The sequence below is a fragment of the Trachemys scripta genome, chromosome 3 (assembly GCF_013100865.1).
Source record: "Trachemys scripta elegans isolate TJP31775 chromosome 3, CAS_Tse_1.0, whole genome shotgun sequence".
NCBI classification, from domain to species: domain Eukaryota; kingdom Metazoa; phylum Chordata; order Testudines; family Emydidae; genus Trachemys; species Trachemys scripta.
Window position 1 is genome coordinate 101,668,986 of NC_048300.1, and position 27,955 is coordinate 101,696,940.

Below are 27,955 nucleotides of genomic sequence, written 5' to 3' on the forward strand. Positions count from 1 at the left end.
CTACAGCAGATTTTATACAGTCTCTGGATATTATTTAGAGTGACTGTAGTAGTCATGACTGTATGTACACCTCTACCCCGATATAATGCGACCCGTTATAACACGATTTCGGATATAACATGGTAAAGCAGCACTCCGGGGGGAGGGGGGGGGGGGGGGCCACGGGGCTGCGCACTCCAGCGGATCAAAGCAAGTTCGATATAACACGGTTTCACCTATAATGCGGTAAGATTTTTTTGGCTCCCGAGGACAGCGTTATATCGGGGTAGAGGTGTATTCTCTGTGTTCTCTTGTTGAATTGTCTGAAGCTGTATAGTGAATATACCCATATTGCCAACTGCAAGTGTTCATAAACCATGAGTCGGCCCCCAACTCATGATATTGGCTTAAAAATTGGGAGATATTAAAAAAAGGTATAAATGTTGGGTTCTTTTTCTTTTCCCTTCTGGCATTTGGTCTTTTAGGGTGCATTTGGATCACATTTTCAATCTTTTTTTCTTAAACATCAGGGCTAGAAATTTACCTCTTCTTACATGAAATCTGAGATTCTCACATAATCCAATGCCTCCAGGAGTTGGGACTTCAAGAACACCAAATAAAATTGTGAGAGTTAGCAACATCAGAATAGCCTTTTCACTTGTTTACTTGAAGGAGTGGTGAAAGGCCTCAGTCTGTATGTGCACGTGTTCATTACCTCACAGGGTGATTTCAATTTAAATGCAGCCTATTAAATTATTTACAGAAGACAGTTGGCTAACTCATTGTACTGTATGGTAGGAGCCAAAGGTCACTTTAGTGTGCCTAGTTGATTCATACGGTAATCTGATACAGTACTTAGCTCTTTGCTTCCTAGCCAGTAAATTAAACCTTATCCTTTTATTATGAGTCAGAGTACCATAACTTTCGGAAAAGCCAAAGCTTTTCTTGTAATGGTTTCTGAAGGGTGTATGTTTGTAGATTTTACAGGTGTGTGGGAGTGCATCCATGTTCTGAGGAAACCTTGCTGTGTTCTATTGTAGTGTAAATCCTAAAAAGAAATATAAAACAACCCCTAGACACTTGGCAGCTAAAAATCATCTATTTTTGCAGCCATTTGTTTTGCATTAGCATTGTTTAAATGATAAGGCAGTAATACCTACTAATACCATAGGTGGTTTCTTTTAAGATGCCATATTAGTACTCTCTCAGTGTGGATTATATTGTTTGATGGGTTATATTACATGGTATATCATGAGTTTTGGTGCATCTTCAATGGCTAGTTTTAAATTTGTACTCATTTCAGTGTTTTGTCAATCTGCAATATCACGAATAATCAGGAAATAGTGCCATGATGCCTGGACTTGATATATTACCAACTTTTATTCCCTTTCTGCCTTTTTACCTGGTTCTGTCATCCTTTCTTTCCATCCCCCTCTGACTCATTCCCTCTTTCAACAGGGTCAGTAAACAGAAACATCACTGTAATGCTTTCAGTCATGTCAGGCTTTTTGAAAAACTAAGTTGAGATGATTTAGTATTTTTACTTTTGGTAATGAAAAGAGAAGGTAGCAACAACCAGGGGTGAAAGGCATTCGAAAGCTGCAGTCACACACCAATGCTGTGGTGTTAGCCTGTTCAGTGCAAACCTCTTGCTAGTGTACAGTTTTTGTTTTCAGACTTTGAACTCAGACTTTTTTTACATCACTTTGTTTATTGGCAAACCCTATGGTCTATACATTGAATGTTTGTGCAATTATAGATATCAATAATTTATTCCCTCCACCTGAGTCTGCAGAGTTGCACTTGAGTGTTCCTATTTGTGTGTGCAGAGTTCAGAAGTTTTCATTGCTGTTGAGCTCTTGGCTGTGGAAAGGAGGAGTTTGCTGCCTTTGTGGCCATGCCTGTAGGAGAGAGAGCCTATCATATTTCACTCTAATCCTAAGCGATAGCCACGCAGTCTGTTTTATTGTTAGGAAAATCGTCCTGGAGATCTCTCACTAGGCTTTTCGTTAAGGGAAAGCAGGACGGATGGGCTTAGGACTCAGAGCGGCAGCACTGTTTTTACGAGGCAGAGACATAAGTACTCTAATTTATATCGTGCTCTGACAACTTGTTTGATCTGTGTCTGTTTTCCCACTGTATTGTTTCTGATGAGACAGAACAGACGACTAGATTGCAGGCTCACTCCTGGAAAATTACGTCAGGGAGAGGAGTGGGACTGCAGTTTTGAATGCTGAGTGGAGACTGAAGAAAGCATGCACTTTGGTACTGTACTTCTACACAATCCTAATATGCTTTTCTGAAACTCCTGCAAGGTGCCACTTGCTGTTGTTTTTCTCCCTTTTGTTTTATTTGGCAGCTTACAAAGTGCTGTAGGCAAAGCAGCCTCAGGAGAATTGCACTGGCATGGTGACCCAGCTTCGTACTGCTGCTGGTTTAAATGCAGCAAGTGTTTTGACTGAATGAGTTGGAAGAAACCTGGACAGATCTTGTATTTCAAGATTAGCATTTCAACAACCAACGTGAGGGGGACAGGAGCAACTCCAGAAAGGGCTTCTTTGAAGTTGAGTACTATAGTTGGCTTTAAAGAAAATGAAAAAGGAATGCACCTCAAGGTCTTTCAGACTCAAACAAAATTCAGGTTCCCTCTCGCGTGCTGTGAGCTGGATAAATTTCTCCTCCTTGTCTAGACAGACAAAAAGATTGTTTCGCAGTGATGGTGAGCTCTCGTCAATATGTAGGCAGGTTGAAGAGGACGATGAGAACTGGACCTACAGAACTCAACACAGAAAAGGTGACCCAGTTTTTGTCCACACTGAATTGTGTCCTTGCTTATGTACCATTTCTTCATTAGTTTTTTTTCCCCTCCCTGTTGTCTCTTAAAGCTCCTTTTCTTTGACAGTTGCGTTCTTATGACTAGTGGTACCCACTGGTGCTGTTAAGCCTAGTCTCTTACTAGGGACGATCTCTGCCTTTGGGTCCGACCCTGCTATTTTTAGAGAACTTGCTTGATCAAAGCTAGCCTAACTATGTCTACATGTGCTGCAATTGCACTTCTCAGTTGCAGTGTAGCCATACCCCAAGAGGAGTCAGTGTGACTCTCCCAATGCTGTGTTTGAATAAGCAGGGCAGAACTGTCCTGATCTTAGCATGATCTTGTAGCAGTGTCCTTGGTGTGGTCACATCATTTCTATGGGAATTTATAGAAATCCAGGTGGAAAAAGCCATGAACTTCCTTGATTGGGAACGTAACATTTATTTCCATGGTGTGTTAAGTAGATTTTGTTTATGTATATTTACATTTCCATAGTACATGGGGGCAAGGCTTGTAACTGGGCCTTGATAGCGATGGCTGGTTTGACAGATGTTGAAAGGATCTTTTATTTTGCTACAGTAGCAGTGCCCAATTATGGCACCATGGTTTCTCTAACAGGCTGGTAATGTTTTCCTGACCCGCTCAATAAGTTAACAGGTGATAGTCGTGCTGGAAAATATTAAGCATCTTTTGCAGACACACTCTCACAGGTGGCTCATAACCCCACTCGAATAAAGGGAGGTGGGAGTCCGAGAGAGAGAGTGTGTGGGGTTTGAACTGAGCAGTCCACTGAGAAGAAGCCCAAGAATAGTCAAGCCTTGAGTGTTCCTTTTGTGAATAAATCTAAACCCCAGCAAGGAGTTAAATTTTGACTTGTGCAAACTGTTTGTAGCAGAATGTGGAAGCCACCTGCTCACACATGTATTTACTAACGACATAGCAAAGTGAATTCAGAGCTCCCCATACCTCTGTTGACAGACTGAACTATTGTTGTCAGTGCATTTGTCATTGGCTGGTATACAGATAAGATTACTTGATAAACGGTTGAATCTCATTTCTCTGTTGCTGCTGGAGAATGGCCAACACTGATTTGTTAATGGAAAGCCTAAGGTGCCTTATTTAAGCTGTAAGGTGACTTCTGTAAGAGCAGGCAGGCACTTGAAGGACACTTGCACTTCAAAGTGAATTTTCCCTTTCTTTTTGGCAGCAGTAGTGTGTGTTCAACCAGAACCTTAGTCTGACTTACTCCAAGTCAGAAATAAATATGGTTTTAGTAAGTGGTTTGGATGTAACCTCCCCAGCAAGAACACTAAAAAGGGTGTATACAATTGTACTGTGGTACCAAGAAGGCAGAACTGTTGTTTTGAAGGCTGCTGTGTAACCATTTAAATACTGTAAAACTGCTTCAGAAGGATCTTCGTTTTGCAATTGGCTCCTAATTTTTATTTTTTAGTTGTTGACAAGTTTGTACTATACAGTGATGGCTGCTGTGCTCAAGTCAGTTCTATTACATTTTGGGGTGTTATGTACTGTTGGTCACAAAATTCAATGTACACTGTTCATTATTACAATAACTCTCTTGCACCAGCTGGAAATTCTTTCACAAGTTTTCAGATGGCATGGCTGTGATGGGAAAGGAAAAGATGCTAGTGGATTAACGTAGTGTATTAATTTTGCTGGGAGAATTATTGTACACTTGATTTATTGAAAATAAAGAAGTCCATTGTACAGAGTACAGGGGGCAGGGTGGATTCCTTCTGAAATTGGTCAGCAAGCTATAAAAGCTTGCATCCTTTGTCATAAGGGAGATTACAGTATGTGGGTTTTGAGTGGAACACAGAGGAGAGGGATAGGTTATGCAGTGCTGACATGCCCTACAGCTTTTCCTACAGAGGGGGAAGACTCAAATTTGGCTTAATAACTTGTAATATTAGTTTGCCTAATGGATATCTGTTCAGATCATAACTTGCTCTACACCATTTGGTCTGATTGGCAGTCTGCTGAGAAAAGGCCTAAAGATTGAAATTATATGCTGCTGCAGGTCAGGAGTGAGGTGCATTTTGCCTGAGTTGGGGGTTAAGAGGAGTTTGTACTCTGTCTACTACAAACATTCTACCCAGTTCTGTCAGTCACGCACACTCATGAGAATAACCCACCACCATGGTATGAATATTGATGCCTGACTCTTGTGCTATTGTCTTGTTTATTATTTTGAAAGATAAAAATATGATCAGATGCTCATGTTCTCAAACTATTGCGCTCCATTGGAGCAGCACGTTACACGTTGCCAGCCTTCGTAGCAGTAAAACTTAGGATGGGCATCAGTGTCTGTCTTAAGTGTCAGATTTCATGATCGTGGCACTAAGTTATAAGATGACTTCAGAGAAAAGCAAAATTGTAGATGAGAAAAAGGAGGGGTTTCAAATGCATAGTCTGACTCACTCTGCTAAGGATGTCCTGATTTTTAATTGAAATTGTATGTACATAAACAAAAAGCTTCAGTGCTGTCAGGATAATTCTTCACCCACCTCTCCTGCTTAGACAAAATGACCTTGCACATCAGTTCCTAAGACCTCCCTCCCCCTTCCTCTTTACCCAACTGTATACAAAAGAAGAAGTGTTAACGGTGAAAGGCCTGGTGTAAAGGAGCCAAGGCTCCTTATTTAAGCTCTCCTTCTGAGCTGTAACTCTTTCCCCTGTCTTTTAACCCTCTAGTCTTTTGCCACTTTATTGTGCTGCCCAGCTCTTGTTGCATTCCCATACCACTGCTAGATGATATACAAAAGGCAAAGTGTTGCTGACTCTCCACCAGCTAACTGGCCAGCTCCACTCATCTAGGAGCAGCAGTTCTGAAACTGCAATAATAGGAGACAGTGAGATTGCTAGGTTTACTTTTTTTGTTTCTATTTATTTATTTAAAATTACTTTACTAACTTGGGGGAAATCTTGAGGTTCCTATTCAGGTAAACTCACTTACATTGAAGTCAGTCGATCAAGGATTTAGTTTATATCAAAAAGAAATTCTAATGATGATTCAATATTCAATATGAATAGCTGCACACAGTGCTGTTGTATTTTGGTACATGTAGTACCAGTGTATCTCTGTTTTATAAGATGGGAAATCTGTTACTAAACAGATCTTAAAAATGGTTAATGAAATACTTGCTTTGCTGTTCAAAATTGCTGTGCCTCACTGCAATTTGCCTTTTCCTCAGTAATTATCTCCAGGAGTTCTGACATCTCAGAACAAACTTTTATCACCATATTTCTCCTCATTTACAGGAATCTGAAATTTCGTATTGATATTCATTATCTGAGTTTGTTTTAAGTGAGAGAGGAAATGGGAGTAGGTGAATGTATCATATCCTCACTTCTCATCACTCCTAGACAAAAACAAAAGAAAAAATTGGCTTATATTCTTTATTATTATTTGTATAGCAGTGACATGTAGCTTCCCCAATCCTCCGCTCCTTTCACCATCATGGAGGATACATCAGAGAATGGAAGCAGAGACTTTTAGTCAATAATTGGATAGTGACTGATTCTTTCTGGGTTCGATCCTGCAAATATTGAACATTCTGCCCCATATCCAGTAAAGTACTTGACATGCTTAACTTTAAGCACATGAGCATTGAAGGCTTTTCAAGGGCTTAAGTACTTTGTTGGATTGGGGCCTGAGTGCTCAGCACCTACCAGGATCAAGTCCCTTTGTAAACGGTGTTGGAATTTTTACCCATCAGACATTGTACATTGTCTAAATAGTGGCAGGAAATTAAGATACCAGAATACACAGGTAATAAGTAGGGCTGTCAAGCGATTAAAAAAATTAATCACGATTAATCATGTGATTATCACACTGTTAAATTATAATAGAATAGTATGTATTTAAATATTTTTGGATGTTTTGTACATTTTCAAACATATTGATTTCAATTACCACACAGAATACAACACAGTGCTCACTTTATTGATTACAAATATTTATGCTGTAAAAAACAAAAGAAATAGTATTTTTCAATTCACCTCATACAAGTACTGTAGTGCAATCTCTTTATTATGAAAGTTGAACTTAGAAATGTAGAATTATGTACAAAAAAAACCTGCATTTAAAAATAAAACAATGTAAAACTTCAGAACCTACAAGTCCTCTCAGTCCTACTTCTTGCTCAGCCAGTCACTCAGACAAACAAATTTGTTTACATTTGCAGGAGATAATGCTGCCTGCTTTTTGTTTATAATGTCACCTGAAAGTGAGAACAGGCATTCACATGGCACTGTTGTAGCCGGCGTCGCAAGATATTTACGTGCCAGATGCGCTAAAGATGCATATGTCCCTTCATGCTTCAACCACCATTCCAGAGGACATGCATCCATGCTGATGATGGGTTCTGCTCGATAATGATCCAAAGCAGTGCAGACCAACGCATGTTCACTTTCATCATCTGAGTCAGAAGTCACCAGCAGAGGGTTGAATTTCTTTTTTGGTGGTTCGGATTCTGTAGTTTTCGCATCAGTGTGTTGTTCTTTTAAGACTTCTGAAAGCATGCTCCACACCGCGTCCCTCTCAGATTTTGGAAGGCACTTCAGATTCTTAAATCTTGGGTCGAGTGCTGTAGCCATCTTTGGAAATCTCACATTATTACCTTCTTTGCGTTTTGTCAAATCTGCAGTGCAAGTGTTCTTAAAACGAGCAACATGTGCTGGGTCATCATCCGAGACTGCTATAACATGAAATACATGGCAGAATGTGGGTAAAACAGAGCAGGAGATATACTATTCTCCCCCAACGAGTTCAGTCAAAATTTAATTAATGCGTTATTTTTTTAACGAGCGGCACTTGGAAGCATGTCCTCTGAAATGGTGGCTGAAGCATGGAGGGGTATACGAATGTTTAGCATATCTGGCAAGTAAATACCTTGCAATGCTGGCTACAAAAGTGTCATGCAAATGCCTGTTCTCAATTTTAGGTGACATTGTAAATAAGCCGGCAGCATTATCTCACGTAAATGTAAACAAACTTGTTTGTCTTAGCGATTGACTGAATGAGAAGTAGGACTGAGTGGACTTGTAGGCTCTAAAGTTTTACATTGTTTTGTTTTTGAGTGCAGTTATGTAACAAAAAAAAAGCCCTACATTTGTAAGTTGCACTTTCACGATAGAGATTGCATTACGGTACTTGTATGAGGTGAATTGAAAAATACTATTTCTTTTGTTTATCATTTTTGCAGTGCAAATATTTGTAATAAAAATAATATAATACAACAGTTTGTATTCTGTGTTGTAATAGAAATCAATATTTGAAAATGTAGAAAAACATCCAAATATAGTTTAATATTGAAATAATAAATTTCAGTTGGTATTCTATTGTTTAACAGTGCAATTAAAACTGATTAATCACGATTAATTTTTTTTGAGTTAATCGTGTGAGTTAACTGTGATTAATCAACAGCCCTAATAATAAGGCATATGCAAAAATCTGGTCAGAAAGCTAGAGTAGGCTAAGGGCTTGTATATATGGTGCATTAGTCTGCCTCAGATCTAGCATGCACTAGCATGTTGTGTCCGTGTGTGGCCTGTGTGGACCCTACGGGCATGCTCTAAAAGTGCCTTAGTGCGTGTTAACATAGTACTGTTTGAAATGGAACTACATTAATGTGTACTAGGCAACTTTAAGTGTGTGCCAGCAGGGTCCACGTGGGCCAGGTAGTGCGCAACATGCTCCAACGTACTTGAATGATCACCCCTCTGGTGTGCACTAACACACCATGTAGACAAGCCCTTAGTCACATAGTATCCTGCTCTCTTTATTCTTTCACTCCCCACGCAGTTCATGTTCCATTTTTCTCTTGTTTAGTTTTTCTTTATCAATTCTCATTACGTGCATTCCTGAAAACTGTTCAAGGGGAAAACTGCAAGCAATCATGGCTAGAATCAATAAGAATTTAGTCAACACATTAAAGATTAACAGATTGAACTGGCATTGGTTTGTGGGGCCATGCATCAATATCATATCAGGTTTTCAAGAAATAAGTATTGATGCATCTCTAATAATGGGTGTAGATGATAACAAGATGCTGTGACCTCAGTCTGTTTGGGCTGGGGCAGATCATTTCATTTAAAGGTGAAACCCATCCGGTTTTTACGAGCCATTTTGTCTGTTTTTTAATTTAATGGTACATGTTGGTGCAATGACCCTGTTATTGAAGGTTATGCTGGAAATTTCAGTATCTCTTGAGGGATTTGAAATGATGAGACTTTAAAAAAGCACATCTTGGCTGAGGACTATATTCGCTGTCCAGGCTTGGGGTGCTCTGGGCTTGAGGTGCTGTTTTCGTTGACATCCGTCACATTTTGCAGAGCTGAAGGACACTTTTTCTAATGTGTGGTATAGCTTTGAGGATTCTGCTGATGCAGCTGGTCATAGTCGTGATTGGTGAGCTCAGTTTTCGAAGCTCAGGCTCATTAAAACATATCTTTGACTGATGATGCCCAACAAGAGACTGATATCGCTTGCTATTTTATTGCTTGAAAATGCCATTGGCCTGTCTTTGGATCTCTCTGATGCAGGGCCGGCTCTGGCTTTTTTGTCGCCCCAGGCGAAAAAGCTGCCCCCCGCCGGGGAGCACGGCAGGGGAGGGCGCCGAGCCCGGCCGCGGCCCCGCTCTCCCCGACTGGCCGGAACGCCGGAGGGAGGGCGGAGAGCCCGCCCACGGCCCCGCTCTCCCCGGCCAGCCGGAGCATCGCGGGACGGCGGAGAGCCCGCTGCGGCTCCGCTCTCCCCGGGTGAGGGCCGCCCCCCTCCAGGTGCCGCCCCAAGCACATGCTTGGTAGGCTGGTGCCTGGAGCCGGCCCTGCTCTGATGCTGTGCTTCAGTTCATGAGGGCAAAGAAGAGAAAAGCCACCTTTTGAACCGAAGGACTAGGGTTAACATTCTAAGGCTTGAGAATAGGTTGAGATCGTCACCTACTGTGACACTAATTAATACAGCTCCACCCAACGTTGGTGCACAGTTCAATTTTTCGATGTTAGTACATTTCAGTTATTCTTAAAATTAAAAGGTTTCTATAGCTTAGAAGAAACAATTTTTTTAAATTTGCTTATATATGGCATGAATAAATACAGATTTACAGATCCTAGCGTGCAAATTTATTGTCTTATATGACAGGGATAAATCATGCATGCAAATTGTGCATCAAAGCCATGAAATGGGCTACAAATGCAATAAAAAAGAAGGTATTCAAACGTTTAACAAATGGGGAGGGAGGGGGCGCCAAAGATGCTCACTGCTTGCGTCGTCATTTTGTCTAGGGCCGGCCCTGACCACACTTCTGACCGCTGAACTGATAAATTAGGACATGATTTTCTTCCCTTAAATAATTCCTTGTCACTTAATCAAGTTCTTTTAGAATACCCAGGAAAGGTTTGAGATTAAGATAAGCAATGAATAGTTTGGATGCTTCTTTGAATTTATGGATACCCCACGACAGAGCATCGCAATCCCACATCCCCAAACAATCCCTCTCAAACAAAAGTTGGTAGGCTGAGGCCTGTAGTAGTCTGTTTGTGTGAAGTCCATTGGCCTGCTACTGCCTGTTAATGTTAATGAAAGAGGACAGAGCTAGCTGTTTCTTCCTCTAGCATCTTCAGGGTGGTTTTGTCACTTTTTGGAGAGTTCCAGACTTCTTTCTTAGGTCTTCTCCATTTTTGTGTTTTTCCTCAATGTCCACATCTGCCAGTCTCTCTCTGTGACCTCCATTACTCCATATTTACATTCTCTCATCCCTCTTAGGTTTCCTACTTCCCTTAGGTGTTGCATACAATTAAATGGTTTTTTAATCGAGAAAATTGCACCCTAGTCAAAAGTTAACTCTTGCTGGAAGTTCGGAATGGGGCCAATAGCTTGCAAAATGCTTTTCAAACAATTTATGTTGTTACTGCTAGCCTTTATCCTGTTTGCTCCTCCATCTCAATGGTTTAATTTTTTTTTATTCTCTAAGGCCTTGGCTACACTGGCAATTCACAGCGCTGCACTTGCTGCGCTCAGGGGTGTGAAAAAACACCCCCCCTGAGCGCAGCGAGTACAGTGCTGTAAAGCGCCAGTGTAATCAGCGCCTGCAGCGCTGCACGCTTGTTCGCAGCTCTGCAAGCTATTCCCCTCGGAGAGGTGGAGTACTTGCAGCGCTGTGAGACAGCTCTCACAGCGCTGGCGGCGCGACTACACTCGCGCTTCACAGCGCTGTGAAACCGCGAGTGTAGCCAAGGCCTAAGGGAAGGTAGATAATAGTTTGTTTATGGTTTGTGTTGGTGGTTTTATTGGGGAGGGTGGTTATTTCTTAGGTGTTGACTGTAAACAGCTAGGTTTCAAATGCTTTATAGAAGCTGAGGAACTGTCAAGGACATATTTGACCTTATATTCTACATTTAAATCATAGAATATCAGGGTTGGAAGAGACCTCAGGAGGTCATCTAGTCCAACCCCCGGCTCAAAACAGGACCAACCCCCTTTCTCTTTTCAATAAAACAAAACTGAGAAGCTATAATACAGATACTTTTGACCTCTGAACAAAGCTTAAAGGAGCAGCTGTAGCAAATAGAAAAATACTCTATTTTGTGACTATTCTCCAGGCCTTTGGGGGGGTGTTTGTGTGTGTGTGTTTATTTATGTGGAAGTGCAATAGCAGCACTATAATTAAGGTTGCATCCCACTTATGCATTTGGAACTTCTCAAAACCTCTTTGTAGCTAGGGTGACCAGATGGCAAGAATAAAATATATCGGGAGACATGGAGGACGGAGGGGAGCCATAGGCTCACTGCCCCCATTGGAGCCATGGGGGTGGGGGGCGCATGGCCCCAGCTCCGGCCCCTGCCATGGGGGGACCTAGAGGGAGCTGTCACCACTTCTGGGGAGCTGTGTGGAACCGGGTAGGGAGCCTACGAACCCCACACCAACTGGACGCCTGGCAACCTTACAATAGTGGGACAAATGGCATCCTGATTGTACATAGGTCAGGGCGCGGGATAAAGAGATAAATATCGGGACGTCTGGTCACCCTATTTATAGCTTAGACCATTCCTCCTTTAATAAAAAAAAAAAAAAAAAAAAAAAAAGGCCATGGTGGAAAACACTGCTAGAGGTGTCTGAATTTTCAAAGGCATTGTGTGCAATAGGAAGTGTTCCCTCAGCATTGCTCCACATCTGCCCCTCATACCTTCTTCTCTCCTGCCCTGTCCCTTCCCATTTTCTTTCTATTTAGCTTATTCCCTTCTAATTATACCCACCTTCGGGGAGAAGGGAGGCGGGGAGAAAATAAATTGTGGAACTAACCTGATGTTTGCTGCCGTAACATTTGTTCACAGTGCTTGCATGTTATATCCCTATACCCACTGTGTGTCTGTCTTGACTATTTAGATTATAAATTCTTTGGGGTAGGAGCTATCGTTTTGTTCTGTGTTTGTACCTAGCACACTGGGTTCCTGGTCCATGACTGGGGCTCCTAGGTGCTACCATAATACAAATAATGAATAATAGTATATTAGCATTCAAAAATCACTTTTCTGGACTTTGGGCTGGCCTGCCTTATCGTTTTTCAGATCCCTGCTGAAAATAAATAACTGCAGATTCCTACCGTACCAAATTTATTGCAACAGCAGATAGTGAATGACTTCATATGCAATACAAATGTCACAATCAATACAAATGTCACAACAGTTCTGTTGATTCTGCAGAAAGATAAGTCACTTTCAGCTTAAGGTGCTACACCAAGATGACTGTCCCTTTAAGGATGGATTCAAACAAAGTTCAGAAGGTGGAAATCACTGGCATTTTGCTGTGTAAAAGGCCAAGTCTTCAATAGAACTTTTAAAACTACAGTATGTGGAATGTTTGGTTTCTGGCCAAAAATCTCAAAACTTGAAACATTTTTTATGCCAAAGCTTTTTTTAAAATTGCAGAATGGAAACTACTTGTGGGCTCAGGCTGTGGTGCCATAATAGCATAGATTGTGTGGATAATTATTGTGTATTGATATAAAATGTTAACTTGGAAATGCCACAACTATACGTTAGGTTTATATTATTTCTCTGAGAATGTATATCGGTAGTGTTTTAAATTCCCATAAACTTGACAATTAATGACTCTTAGCATAAGTAGCAATATTAGTGCTGCTTTACTATATCATTACAAACTATAAAGTTAGTAATGCTTTTGCCATCTGTGATTGATTTAAATACTGATGGTATCAGGTAAGTTTTCTTTAACATTCCAAAGAGAACTTCATCACTCTGGGATTTAATTTTTAGAATATTTTCATGCCTCAATATTTAACATTGTGTCAACACTTTTTTCAGAAACTCATTTAGGGATTTACAAGTTATCCTTAATTTTTTTTTTTTTTTTTTTTAACCAAAGAAGGAAACTTAGTTTTCAGTATCTGTTTGTAAATATCAATTTTTTTTTTGTAAAGAAAGTTCAAATTAAATTTAAAAAGTTTAATTTATAAATTGTAGGTGTATTTCCTAGAAATGTTGATTCAATTTTTTTGTTGTTAGTTTATTAAAGGAAATATTGGCGTAATTAATCCATAATATAGATTAATGTTTTTAAGCCATTTTTATTTTTTAATGAAAAATTCTCTAGTCACATTTTTGTACATATGTGAACTAATTACTATCAGCAATAAAATAAAAATAAGGCTGTTTAATACAGACTGTGCTGTGCACTCTTAGAAGGAGCTGTTATAGCCTGTTGGAGCAATACTCTGACAGATTGCAATGTTTGTAGGAAAAAGCATGCAAATAAGTGTTGAGGCATTTGTGTAAGTACATAAATACCCATTTATAAGAGCCTAAATAAGTATTTACCCAAGAGATTGGAATGTCTCCCAGGTAAATCCTACACTGTTCATAGAAGTCAGTCTTTTTTAAGTAAGAAAAATAAATTGGTATATCATAAACACTGTTATATTACAAAGCTAAACCTAATAGTAGAAAAAAAACCTAGAAAGTTTAATGTGAAGTCTGATGCTATGTTCTGCCACACTCTGCCTTTTACAGATTGTCATTACTTGAGGACATATAGCTAAAACCAGATGCATTTCAAATGTTTATGCCACAATAGTTTCCCATGCTTATGCTATGTATTAATTTGACCCATAATATGGTACTCTGAATGTTAACCCTGAATACCCTACAGTTCGTCAGTTCAGATATTTCATGTGTTTTTATATAAGATAAAGTAGTTCTCAAACTGGGCCAATCATTGTTGCTGTGTTCGGATATTTATTTTACGTAAGGCATGCAATATTTGTCACAGCGTTTGTGAACATTATACAGCAGAATGCATTTTTAAAATGCTAATAATATACAGTGTCAGTCACAGCTTTTCATGATGATAAAACAGCTGGAGTTATGCAAAGCCACTAATTTTTAGTGTGTGTGTGTGCAGATTACTATAGTAACTTCTGCATTTTTGTAAGTAATCACCGTTTTTATGTATTGACAATTGTTTTGCCATTTCCACCAGTGAACACAGCTGTATATGGCAAAAATATAGAGGTCTGATTTTTCAGGACAATATAGTGAATTTGATCCACAAAAACAAATTATTTTGACATATCACATATAAATCCAGATTGGGATCATTTATCTGAACCCTCCAACTTAGCTTTGGAGGTTTGGATAACCTGGCCCTATATCCAAGCCATCCTTGTTGCTGATACTGCAAAACTATTGCTGGATATGCCTGTTTTTATCCTTTTTTCCCAGCACAAATAACTTCTCATGGCAAAACTATTTTTTTGCCTTGCTCTTTTGTCCCCTAAAATTTAGGGAGAGAACGAAAAAAGTTTCACTCTTGAATTGTGATTGTATGTTTTGTTGAAAGTTATTCTCAGAAATGAATACTTCTCTTCAGCAGCATTAGTGGTGACTCCTGTTCAAGCACTTCTTCCCAAGTCAGGGATATGGTGAATGGAGAATGGAAATTTCTGCTAAAGGAAGTTTCCAAACAGATGCTTTTATTTAAAGAAATACTGTCACTGTTTCAGCATGTTCATTCACAATCTCTCTGCAGTCTCCTGGGGTCTGATGCTGCAAGATGCTTAGTGCCCTCATCTCCTACTTACTTAACTTTAATTTTTAACTTAAGTTTAGGTCGCTGAGCCCATCACAAAAGGCACTCAGCATCTTATAGAAGCAGGTCTTCGGAAGCAATTTTTGTGATGATGAAAAATTAGTGAAAGAATCTGCTACTATTGTATGAAGAGTTGAGAATCAAAGTGCTTGTCACATAAGTTCTGTGTGGTTTTTATTAGTTAACTCAGGTGTTTATTTATATATAGATATTTGTGAAGAAATATGAAATTTATATGACAAGCTGAAACTTTCTCATTAGTGTTTTCCGATGGAAAAAGCCACTTCTTTCTATCTGGCTTTACAGTAATAGAGCGTCTGTTGATTTTGTTTCTCATATTTTAGCCACAGTTTAATGACATACCCTGCTTTGAAATGTACAGTAACAATTATAATATCTTTTTCATTCCACTGTGATTGTGATTTATAAAGTACTTTTTGTGCCGTAGTTCTAGGAAGAGTTTACATGGATCTCTTTTTGGAAAAAGAAGACAGACTAAAAAAACACACACACAACAAGTTGTGAATATGAAGTGTCTAGATCAGGGGTGGGCAAACTTTTTGGCCCGAGGGCCTCATCTGGGTATGGAAATTGTATGGCGGGCCATGAATGCTCACAAAATTGGGGGTTGGGGTGTGGGAGGAGGTGAGGGCTCTGGCTGGGGGTGTGGCATCTGAAGTGGGGTCAGAAATGAGGAGTTCAGGGTGCAGGAGGGGGCTCTGGGCTGGGGAAGGGGATTGGAGTGAGGGGGGCTGAGGGCTCTGGCTGGGGGTGCAGACTCTGGGGTGGGGCTGGGGATGAGGGTTTGGGGGTGCAGGAGGGTGCTCTGGGGTGGAACTGAGGGGTTTGGAGGGGAGTGATCAGGGCAGAGGGTTGGGGGGGCAGGGTTACAGGCTCTGGCAGCGCTTATCTCAAGCAGCTCCCAGAAGCAGCAGCATGTCCCTCTCTGGCTCCTATGAGCGGCCAGGCTGCACTGCGCATTGCCCCGTCCGCAGGCACTGCCACTGTGGTTCCTGGCCAACGGGCGCTGCAGGGGCTGCGCTTGGGCCGTGGGCAGCATACGAAGCCCCCTGGCTGCCCCTATGCGTAGGAGCTGGAGGGGGGACATACCACTGCTTCTGGGAGACGGGCGGAGCCATGGCATACGCGGAGTGGGGCCAACCCCGACCCCGCTCCCTGGCTGGAGCGGGGCAAGCCCCGGACCCTGCTTCCTGGCGGGAGTTTGAGGGCCGGATTAAAACATCTGAAGGGCCAGATGTGGCCTCAAGGCCGTAGTTTGCCCACCCCTGGTCTAGATTCTTAAGTGCACACACAAAATGTTGTAAACAGAATTGTGGCTGTAGGTGGTGTTTGGATTGTCATGGTTCCAACAGCAGTGCTATTACTATCATTTGTTTGCTTTTTGTAATAATGAGAGAATGAACATAATACTGTGACTTCAATATAGGTTTTAATCCTTAAAAAATAATTTTTAATTGCATTACTCATAGATAGCTCCTGAGGATAGAGTTTGCATCTTTTCCTTGTTCTCCAGATTTGTTCCTTTTCTCTGTTTCTTATTTTCACTTTTCTGGTCCTTAGATTGAAAATGCTGTTTCAGCAGAGGGACAGAGTCACTGTCTTTGACAGTCCTACTGCTAGCTAACTGTATTTTGTAAATGGTTATATGCGTTTCAGATAGGTATCATACTGAGTGTTTGCCCCAGTGCTGTATAGTCAGTCAGGTAGGCTCTGTTACAGCTTCCACCGGCTGATGAAGTAAAACAGAATTCTGTTTTTACACCAAAGTTTGCTGGCCATCTGCAGTTGGTTAGGTTACTTGATTGAGTCTCCTGTAACTGAGAAGATGCCTGCCTTCATTGGAGGGCTTGTAGCTCAGGTATTCTGGCTGTACCACTGGGAGTGTGGATGAGCTCGAAGGGATAAATGTATTAGTTATGTAGACAAATGAAAATTAAGGTGAAGCTAAGGTTAAGAGTACATATTGGTAACTTAAGGATAAAGAACCTTACAAGAATGTTGTAATTAGTTCAGAGAAAACAACAGACTATCAAAAAGGCTAGGCGCTTCGGTCAAACCATTTGTAAATTAAGGCCTATCAACTGAATTGGCTCTCTGCTTTCTGGTTTTTGCTACAGAATCTCAAAAAGTAGCAACAACAACAAAAACCAAAAAAACAAAAAAAATCCCCCCACTGTAGAAGCCTTATTGAACTCTGGTGAACCCTTCTATTTTTAGGCTGCTCATAATTCAGGAATCCATGGCTCAATTCACTTGAATTGTGGTAGACCTAACCAACCAACTTGGAGGCTAATACATCCTTATGGTTTTTTTGAGGGAAAGGAGCAAAATTGGAGTTCAAATGGGAACTCAGTTGTAACTTTAACTATGGAACGGTTACTGTTGCTGCAGGACAGAAAATCCCTTATGTATGACCTACTGTTCTGAAACATATTAACCCCCACCCAAAAAAACCCAAACAGAACAAAAACAAAAAATCCCCACAAATAAAACCTGACCCTTTGAAATATATAGAGTACATGCTTGTGGTATATAGCGGAGTTAAATTGTCAGCCTGGGCATAATCTTTTGAAAACACAAGAAGATGGAATATTTTTTGTACCAGCAAAACTTAATTAGAATGTACTCTTAAATCTTCTCAATATTTCTCCTACATATGCCACAGCGGCCTCCATTTTGGCACTTTACCTCTGTGGAGCAGATGGTTTCCTCAGGCACTGCTCTCCTGATCATCCTGTAGCATATGAGAGGGAGCGAAGAGCCGTGAATTAAGTGTACTTGCCCGTACGCTCAAAATGATGAAGATGTTGAGAACAAGAGGGCAGCTTATAGGGAAGATATTCAGAAGTTGCTGAGGCCAAACGTGGTAGCATGGTGGGAGGGAGAGCGAGTGAGGAAAGGGAGCTGTACTCTGAGAAATGGATCACTGACTTGTTGGATAAAATGGTCACAATTCTCCCAGTGCATGAGCTGAAATCCTGAAAAACACTGGTTCCCTGTAATAAGGATGTGAGGAAGTACACCCTTCCGCCAATTCCCCGTACATGTTAAACCCCCATTTCCTGCACACACTATGTAGCATGTCCATTAGCCATGGTGCAAGGAGCTGTGCTTGCAAATTGGCAGGTCTGATTTAATTATTACTAATATAAACCTTGTTCCCCTGCTGGAAGACAACACAGCCAGTCTTGGTAACGTACTTTGCCTGATTAACTGCACCTGCTGACCATCCCCAGAGAAAAACAAAAGGTTGCACGCCCACTGATATAAACAGCAGATCATTTCTGGTATATCCCTGCAGACTTCTCTTCATATACACAGCACTGCTCCTTCCCCTGCCTGTATGTTTGTTGTGTAAATTTTCTTATTTTCCTAGCCCTTTTGTTTTTATTTTGGACATTGTGCTAAAGGGTGGCTAGGGAATGGTGGCTTTATACTATAGGTTCAATGAATACTAGAGTTTTATATTGTCTTTTGAGATCTGAAATGTGCTGGTACAGAGCTGTGGTTTCCACAGCCTTCTCTGTATTGTTTCCTTGTTTTCCCCTATTGTGGGGAAATCAACTGAAGAATGGGGGTGGGGGTGGAGCTGATAGAGTGCCTGAAATCCCAGAACAGCCAGTAATCTGGTGGTAAGGGATATTGGTTATCCAGGATCAAGTACCCTGGTCTGTCTGATTTGACAAAGGGACTTGAATCTGGGTTTCCCACATCCTAGGTGAGTTCCCCAACCACCAGGCTATTGTGTCTCTGTTAGGGCACTCCCAGACTGCTGTAAGGGAACTGACTGCTGGATCCTGTTTCTTTTAAGCCTCTGTAGTCTGAGCAGAGTCCAGGCTCTTCCCCTGTGTTGGGGTCCCTAGGCTCCTCTTAAGGTGCAGATCCTCTATCACCCCCTCCTTAGAGCTTAGACTCCACAGTCCAGAACTACCTGCTCCCTAGTACCAGTGCTGATACCTCAGGTGCTCCCATACCTTAAACACAACCTCTCCCAGAGCTCTAGCTTTGGGTGCGTTCTGGGTCTACCGTTTAACTCTTTAAGGGCATGGGATAGGTGTAATTCATAGCACATGCAAACAGAGTTTGCACATGATCCTAACACCATTGCTCTTTACTTAGCATGAAAAATACACAGATCTGTATAAAATAATGAACCTGCATGCATCCCTGCCTCAGTTTCCTCACAACTTCTGAACATTCTTTGGGCCAGGGTCAGAATCCTCTGCGGTGGTGGACAGGGTCCTTCTTTTGCAGTGCATGGCTTGTCTTCCCAACCATTGGCTTCTCTCTCCCCCAAGTCAGCTTGCTTTGACATTGGTTGGTCCTGCAGCTAACCTGGCCCCTCTGCTATGAAACATGCCAGTCCCTTCCCCTCTCCTGCCCAGAACTTCCTGTGTGGCTCTGAGTTTTCCCCCTGACCCACCCAGCCTCAGTAGTTTTTTAAAGGCTAGCATCAAAACCTTGGTGTTTTTGTCCTGCCTTTTTGGGTTTTCCACTTTCCAAATGGCAGCTCTTACAGACAAGCTGGAGAAAACTGGTGGTTCTGGCTTTAACTGATAGGTGACTATATATTGAATATTATATAAAATAAAAACTGAAAATGAAGGGATGGAGATCTATATATATACCCTATATATAGATCTCCATCCCTTCATTTTCAGTTTTTATTTTATATAATATTCCCCATGAATTTATCAGTGTTTATTACCACAAAAACAGGTGAAAATCAGTGCAAAAAACTATTAATAATTCTTCTGGGTAAATATCAGGGTGTATTTTGGTGGATGGAAAGACGGGCAAAAAGTATTCAGTAGATTAATGCTTTGAATTCCGTTCATCAATGTGGTTTGCTGCAGAACTAAAACAGAACTCAAAACACAATGCAACCTCTGAGTTTAAGAAAATATCTCTCTAATCCCCAAATAAAACTTTGCATTCAAATAAACAGTTTACTGTTGTAGACTTAGAACTATTAGCCTATAAATATTTATATTTAATAATTGGGTCACACCATTTGCAGCACATACACTCAACTCCATCCTTTTCTCCTAGGTTTTTTTTTTTTTTTTTAAATTTTCAAATATTTGTGTTCTGAAATGTATTCTGATATAGATTTTCGTTTCTTCCCATTTTAGTGTATTAGATCTTTAAACCATTAGCTGCAAACAGCTTGAAAAATATACGTGGTGGGCGTGAGATGTATCCTTACATTCAGATGCACATGCACTTCAGAGCTTGTGTGCATGCCGGTTTGTTTATTGTGTGTATTTTCTAGACTAATACATAGCCTTACTTCAACAGGCATCTTTGCATATACAAACAGGCTAATGTATTATCATAGTACATATATCTCATGCAAGGTATTGTGTTTTATTAGGAAAATACAAGTAAATTTTTATATTCGAATGATACAAAAGTAGGGTGAAAATCAGAAAAAAATGAATAATACCTTTTGTAAAACCTGGGAATTTTTCCATAAAAATTTATTTTAACTGAAAACGAAGGGCCTTATATATTTTACCAGTGCTGCTGACATAAAGTCAGGAATTGAGTCACATTTTATAATAGTGCTGTGCACTTACATAGCATCTCTCATCCAAAGATCTCCAACTGCTTCAGATGACCTTAATTCAGCCGTGCCACCCTACCCCGTAGGATAAATATTACTATCCCTGTTTTACGGATGTGTGAAAATGAGGCACAGAGAAGTCAAGTGACTTGCCAAATGTGACACAGAGAGATGCTGTAGTAGAGCAGGAAATTAAACAATAAATGTGATTCCAGTTGCCTGCGTTACAGAGGGGCAGCTATCCTCGTTTGCTCAGCAGGTGACAATACCAACTTAGTTTGACTCCTTCCATCTGGCTTCCTCTGGCTAACTTAGACATGAGTCCAGCATATCCTGTAGGTGGTAGTGCTGATAAGAAACATAGGTAAGTTTCTAGGCAGACTTCATTTTGATTAGGTTTGTGAGAAAGGCAACAAATGTACCAGATTAGTTGTGTCAAAATAGAAATAGAAAACCTCCTTTGACTCCCCTTTTAGCATAGGCACTCTGCACACTGAAGGCTGGGTTTCGGTCGAGTTGTTTCTTATTCTATGGGTTATCAACCTGGAGAGTCACACAGGTACAGGAAGGTCATAACCTTTTTTTATGGCTAGATAGGAGTGCATTGGGTGGAAAGAGGCTGGCAGGGGAATTCTGAAACTAATTACAAAAGTATGTAAAAGTTGAGAATCACTGCCTTATTCTACTCCACACATGGTAAAAGGCTAACATGGTTTCATATCTCAGTGAGGACAAGGCCTACGTAGAAATGTTTTGTTTTGAACTTTTAAGGAGCTGTGTGGGGTCTGAGTCCTATGGTTCCAAATCATTAGAGAGCCACATGGCTAAATCCCTGTACAATGCTCAAAAATATTGTGGTTAATTGTTTCTGGACCGCCGAGTGAACATTAATTGCCATAGGAAAGCTATGTCTCAATAACTGGGTATCATCTTCTATTGCTCTCATTCACTTGTCCTCTTTAGTCCAGAAGGGAAACAAGCTTTTTGTTTTTGTTTTGTATGTCAGCCATGGGTTTTTTCAGTGTGTCACTTACTAGAAGATAACCGCAGTATGTGTCCACCATGCATATTAATGTGCATCTCAGGGAATCTACCTGTTCTTTTTCAACCACAGATGGTCTGACTATGTTAAATTCTAGTTATTAGAATGTGTGCTGTTTGGTATTTTTTCTTAAATGTAAACAAAGTAACCTGATCCTGCCAGGCACACTTCTCTTTTCCTGGGCCTTTTAAAATTTGCCTTCTAGACAGTAAATAAAACGGTAGCAGAATAATTCCATGTTTTCCCTGCCTTACTTGATCATGACATCCCTATTTTCCATTTTAGCACCATTATCATCAGCACTATTGTTATCATTATTCTTTTATTATAGCAAAATACTGAGTTACCGTAAAATAGGAACCCATTGATTTCTGATGCAAAGTACTATTTAAGTATAAATAAATATGAAGGTTTTTGCCTCTGAGAACAGGTGGTCCTCTTCTTAGCATTTGTGCAACATACCTCAGGTCGCATGTGACCAGGATTCGTCACTAAGGCTAAGATTTAGTCATGGGTATTTTTAGTAAAAGTCATGGACAGGCCACGGCCCATGACCTGTCCATGACTTTTACTATACATACCCCTGAATAAATCTTAGCTGTTCTGGGGGGTCCTGGGGACCACGGCTCCAACAGCCTCTGGAGTGGCTCCCGGGCCGCCTGAGCAGCGGCGGTCCCAAGGGTCCTTCGAGCAGCAGCCGGTGTGGCAGGCCCCAGGGCCGCACTGGCCGCTGAAGCTGCAGAAGTCCAGGAGATCCTGGAAAGTCACGGAATCCATGACCTCCATGACAGACCTTGCAATCTTATTCATCACTGAATTTGGTCCGCTGGTTGGATCTTTAGCTTCCCCGGCTTGGAGTAAAGTTGTAAGCATCACTAATACAGTTCAGTTGTGTCAATTAACCAGATGTAATTTGATACTGAAGTTCGTGCCAAGCAATGATTTTAAATTTAAAAAAAGTTTCTTACAGCAGTGTCTTGATATCCTGGATAATCTTTTGTTTTTCTGCACCACTTCTGTTATGGTGATTTCTTACCTATAGAAAACAAAACACTTTTCTCCCCCCACCTCTTTGCTTCTCTCTACCCCGCATCAGAAACCTTTCATTAACTATTTTAGTATAGTGTCCTCTTTGTCCTCGTAGTAAATCCTTTGTCTTTTGTCCTTCCTCTTTGTACTGCTTCTGTGGCTAAGGAATTCCTGAACACGTTTGGAAAAGTTGGTAACAGATTCCTTCCTTGACAGCAAGTCATAGAAGATTTTGCTCTTTGTGTGCCCCCTTAACAAGTCAAACAAAAGATAACCTTAAATACTTGACAATTCTAGTTTGCAATAAACTCAGTCTCCATAGTATTAGTTCTTTATTTTCTTTCCAATAATAGCAAAGTGAGATCTGTGCAAATGCACCTACTGCAGAGGTGTAAATAACTTTGAAAAATTAATATTAATTTAGGATTCTACTTTTGGTGAGCTTCAGTTAAATAAATGATTGAGATTTGGCATCTGATTTCAGATTAAATTTTTAGTGTATATAATTGGGTGCCACTTACAGGTGGTGAGATGGTGCTTTAGGGTAATTTTCAAAAAAGACTAGATGCATATAGAAACCAATTTCAACTTTCAAGTGTTGCCACAAGTGTTTTAAGCATTTTATTTTTTTTTTAATTTTTATTAGTTTAAATGTTCACAGTTGTGGGAAATTATGTGGCGGCAGACAATAGCTATTTAATGACAGTAGATTTTGAGATTCAAAAGGTTAAAGTTTTATAAAGACTAACGGTCAACATCATATATAAAAATGTACAAAGTAAATTTATTGCCATCAAACTCTAATATGTTCTCAAGCACCATTTTTCTTTGCCTACCTGTACATTTCTGTTATTGTTGATGGGAATATTTGTTTGTTGGTTTGTATGTATATGGTGAAATTAATGTTTCCTGACATTTACCAATTAAAAATCTAATCCTCCCAAACCTTCTTACAAGTAAGGCTGACACATTTCTGTTCACTAGGCTCCTGGTGACCAAGTGCACTGTGGAGGGAACACATTGGATCTTTGTCGGATATGTTTTAAGGTGCTAGTTCAACCAGTGAAACAATGGAGCAATGTTAAAAATAGAGGTAACTGGATAGAACATCCTCCTATAAAAGAATATCTGAATAAGAAAAAGATAATATAATATAAAAGCCAAAGTAGTAGCAATCTTTGTTTCATATTTTTGGAAACAGTGGTGTACTTTTAAATATACTTTTAGAATTCAAAGGATATTGCTCACTAGATTACAATCATTTTAAGGCTGGTCAACTTTTGGGTCTATAAAACACTGTTTTCCCTCTCAAGAAAATCCTAGAAAGTGAATGAGTTCAGGTATATACAGGTAACTCCATTATGTGCTTGGATTAACTTTCATGTCTGTGAATGCTTTTTGGTGTTAGTGATTAAGAAAACAAGAAGTCTTTGAAAGTGTGTTGTTTATGGCTGGGGATATTACTTTGTACATTTGTGAAATAATGAAACACTGTGATGGATGTTTTCAAAAGTTGTCTTGAAAATGAAGGCACCCGTCCTGTACTTACATATGTAAGTAGTTTCATTACACACTTGAGAAGTCCTGCTGAACTTAAAGTTCCTTATATGCATAACTGTTTGCAGGATAGGGGGCTACTTTTTGGTTAACTTGTGTGTAAATATTTAGCTATCTGAGATATTATCAGCAATCACTGTGGTTCTCCTTTACCAGGCATGTTTTCAATTGGAAATGTAGTCACTTTAAAAAAAAAAAAAAAAGTTAATTAGTTTCAATACACCTCCTCCAAGGTCCCACACCCAATTCTCTAGTTTTATAAAGTGCTATTTTTCCTCTATAGTTTTGTGGAAAAAAAACCACACAAAACGGAGAAAAATGTCTCTAGTGAAACTGATTAGATGTAAAGTGCTATCAAATATGCAAAGTAAACAGAAAATATAGGGAAAATATTTTTCTCTAATATTTCAGCTACAATAAGATTGTGTTACTCGTCACAACAGTACACAATATAATTTCAGACAGAAGTGTGATTTTTAAAGGAATGTTGTAACTTTAAATACACTCGTGGACTTCCAGAAGCTGACCTTTTTTCCTGTTGTTGGTGATGTGAACATTTTTGTGCGGGCATCTCTGTCTTTCCCAGAGAGAGACAATTCTGTTTTGCAACTTGGTAGTTCTAGTGTCTGGATGCACATTGTAGCCCAGTAACAGCTGAAGCATGATAGAATGCAGATGGAATAGGAATAGTCCAAATTCAGAGCCTTGGCAATTTTGAATTTGACAAGTCTGATTTATGGGATTTGTCATTTATTTTTAGGAAAATGGGGCAACCTGGAACAAATGTTTCTAGAGCCAGAGGTGAGATTTTAATTGTGCTTTCTCTTTGCAGTAATCTTTTTTAAAAGAAAAATATAAAGGTCTCCCCCCCCCCCCCCAAAAAATGTTTATAATGTCCTTTTTATTTACTATTTATAATAATCCCTTTGGAAGGATGAAATTTTGGTTTTCTTAATAAACTTTTTTTTCTCCATCCTGTTTTTTTTTAATTATAAGGGTAGCTTAACAGTTCTGGGCTATTGATATTGATTTACATTTTTTAATAGAACAAAATAACAGTGGAGCATTTGGTGGTTGTCATCAGGGACTTTCGTGCAATGAATTCCAATGACTTTGCACACAGGAAAAAGAATGAAAGACACACTTTAACTTCCCAAAAATCCCGTTTTTTTTTGTTTTTTTTTTTTTAATAAAACACCTCCATCCAGCTAAAGAATGGATAACAACCCTTGGAAAGGCAGATCCAAGAAGAAATGTGGGTAATTTAAGAATGGTCATTCATGGATTGCATTATCAGGCCTTCCCACTTAGCACTTCACTAGAAATAATGTCTTCACGAGGAAGAGCAGTGGCAGATGGAGTTACCTCCCATTCTTTTCCATTTCTGTGGTAAAAATTGTGGAATATGCATGTGTGCAGCATTTCATACTCATAGCTGCCAGGTTTGTGCAATTCTACATGTGTGACATTTTATACAATTAGTTTAATGAGCCAATTTGCATATTTGCAAGTAAATTCCATGTAACCATAAACTTCAGCACCTCTGTGAGATAGAGAAATATAACTATCCCTCTTTTATAGATGGGGAACTAAGACATAGAGACACTGAGTGACTTGCCTAAGGTCACTCAGTGACAAACCCAGAGGAAGTCTGTGATGGAGTAGGGAATTGAACCAAGATCTCCCAAGTCAGGCTAGAGTCCTTATCCCTGGACCAACCTGAACCATCACTGGACCAGCATTCCTCATTCACCCCATTCTACCTGTCCCAGGCCCCCCATTCAGCCTCTTTATCTGTTGCCCACCCACTGCTGCCACTACCTACTTTGGGGTCTCAACCCTTGACCAGGCACACAGAGCAGGCGCAACTCTAATGGCCAGAGTTGGGAACTGCAGCCCTTTCTTACAGCCCATCTGGGTTCCAGAAGATCCAGTTGGATTGCGGGAATGCATGGAAGGGCTGCAAGTGCATGAGTGTCCTACAAGACACTAGACAGTCTTCTTGAAAAGGCTGGATTTATTTCTTCCTCTGAGACAGTGTTTTTGGCAGAAGTGTTCTCCAGATGCATAATAAAAAGGGAGAAATCCCTCCTTTCTACTTTGTCATGTGCTATTGTGTGTATTGGTGATTGCTGAGCATACTTCAGAGAAAGCTGGAGAGGAGTGAAGAAAGGAACATCGTTCTTATTTGGATGAAGCATATGCAAGATATTCTTAGTATCTGCGTTTGTTGGTCAGACTAAGTTATGAGGGATGGCTTGAACATTTAAAAAAAAATTAATAGACTCTAGAGATTGGAAAATACCTGTTAGGCTTTGTAATCCATCTCCTTGCCAGTGCAGGATTGTTCCCTGCAGTGCATTGAATAATGGTTTGTCCAGCTGGGTTTAAAATATTTCAAGTGATGGGACTTCTGCTGCTTCCTCTGGAAATTATTCCAAAAATAAAGCGTCTACTTGGCCTAGAATTGTTTTCCTGTTGTTCAGTCTACCTTTTTCTCTTCTTAAATACCCCTTTGTCAAGTTATATTTATTTGACACTTTAAATTTTCTCATAAATCAAACTTCTCCAGTCTCTAACAAAATGTGTTGCTCTTTTGAGTTCCTTCCAGTATCCTTCTGTTAATGAGAAGCCCAGGAGGGAATGTTACATCAGAGCCGTATAGAAAAGGATTGTTAGCTGTCCATAACAGAGATGGTTTTATCCCACTCGTGGCAGGCTGATGGTTGCCTCAGAACAGGCAACTCTACAGGGCTGGAGCAGTTTCTAACTTGCTGTTTCTTCCTCTTGCACCATACAGGGTTTTATGGCTGCTTCTCTCTTTGCTTTCTGTTGCTTTGGCTTTCTGCCTAACTGCAGCAGTGTGTCAAGTGAAGAGGAGAAGGAGGCCAGTGGAAGCCTTCCCATCTATATTTCCAGGCTAGGATCGCTCCCACCTACATTGGAACTTGTATGCTGAGCATGGGGAGGAGAGAACACGAGGTGGGGGGGGGGGGGGGCTGGGGAGCAGACACAATCTGTCTCCCTCATTCTGCTTCCCCAACTGGGACTTCCCTTGCACTACTCATTCTGGGCAAATCTCCGACCCCCTTCCCTGCGGATTCTCCATCTCTCTATCCCTCTAGAAACTCCCTCATCTTCCTTCCCAGTTCCTTTCTTTGCTGGAAACTCTCCATCTTCTCCCCTGAGAGTGTCCATCTCTCCTAACCCAGCTAGGGATTTTCCCACCCTCCCTCCAATGACAGCTGGAAGTGGCAGCCAGTCCAGTGCAGTGGGTGCATAGAAGCTGGCCTGTCAGATGCTCAGAGCAGACGCATGAGTTCTGAAGATGGCTGGATCATTCCTTGCAGAGGGGACTCTGAAATCCTCAAATCACTACTGCATGATATGAAGCCTTTGCATGTGCAGCCTCAAAACGGCATTGGCCTTTTTTCCTAGTGTATCACATTACAAAGTCATGTCTAATTTGCATGTCTAATTTCTGTGTCAGCGTTACTGCTTCCCAAGTCTCTCCATCCGACTTGCATATCTGTGATTCTCCCCCGCACTGCCATCCCAGATGTACAAAGCTGCGTTTTTTTTCAAGTTAAATATCATTCTGGGGTTTTTTTCTGCTTAAGTTTTTAATCTTTCTCTAGGACCACTTGCGTTATTTTGCAGTACTCACTGGAGTTCACAGCTGCTCCCAATTTAGAATCCCCTGTGAATTTCATTAATGCTGTTTATTTCTCCTTCTAGGTAATTAATTAATAGATTTACCAAGACTGGACCTAACATTGATCCTTGTGGCACCCAACTAAATGCCTCCCCCA

The 27,955-nt window shown here is 40.4% G+C and overlaps 1 protein-coding gene across 9 annotated transcripts in view; it reads left to right on the plus strand.

Moving 5' to 3' along the window:
* The window catches only part of NHSL1 (NHS like 1), a 241,808-nt gene that overhangs the window by 90,272 nt on the left and 123,581 nt on the right, over window positions 1–27,955 (plus strand). Inside the window, exon 1 of one of the 9 annotated variants that reach the window (XM_034765550.1) lies at window positions 1,932–2,773. The exons of 7 other annotated variants lie outside the window; for them this stretch is intronic. In XM_034765550.1, the coding sequence (XP_034621441.1) occupies window positions 2,572–2,773 (202 nt within the window). In that variant the 5' untranslated portion in view covers window positions 1,932–2,571. Of the gene's footprint in view, window positions 1–1,931; window positions 2,774–27,955 lie in introns of those variants that run through there. One more of the 9 variants, XM_034765554.1, reaches the window with a different exon arrangement.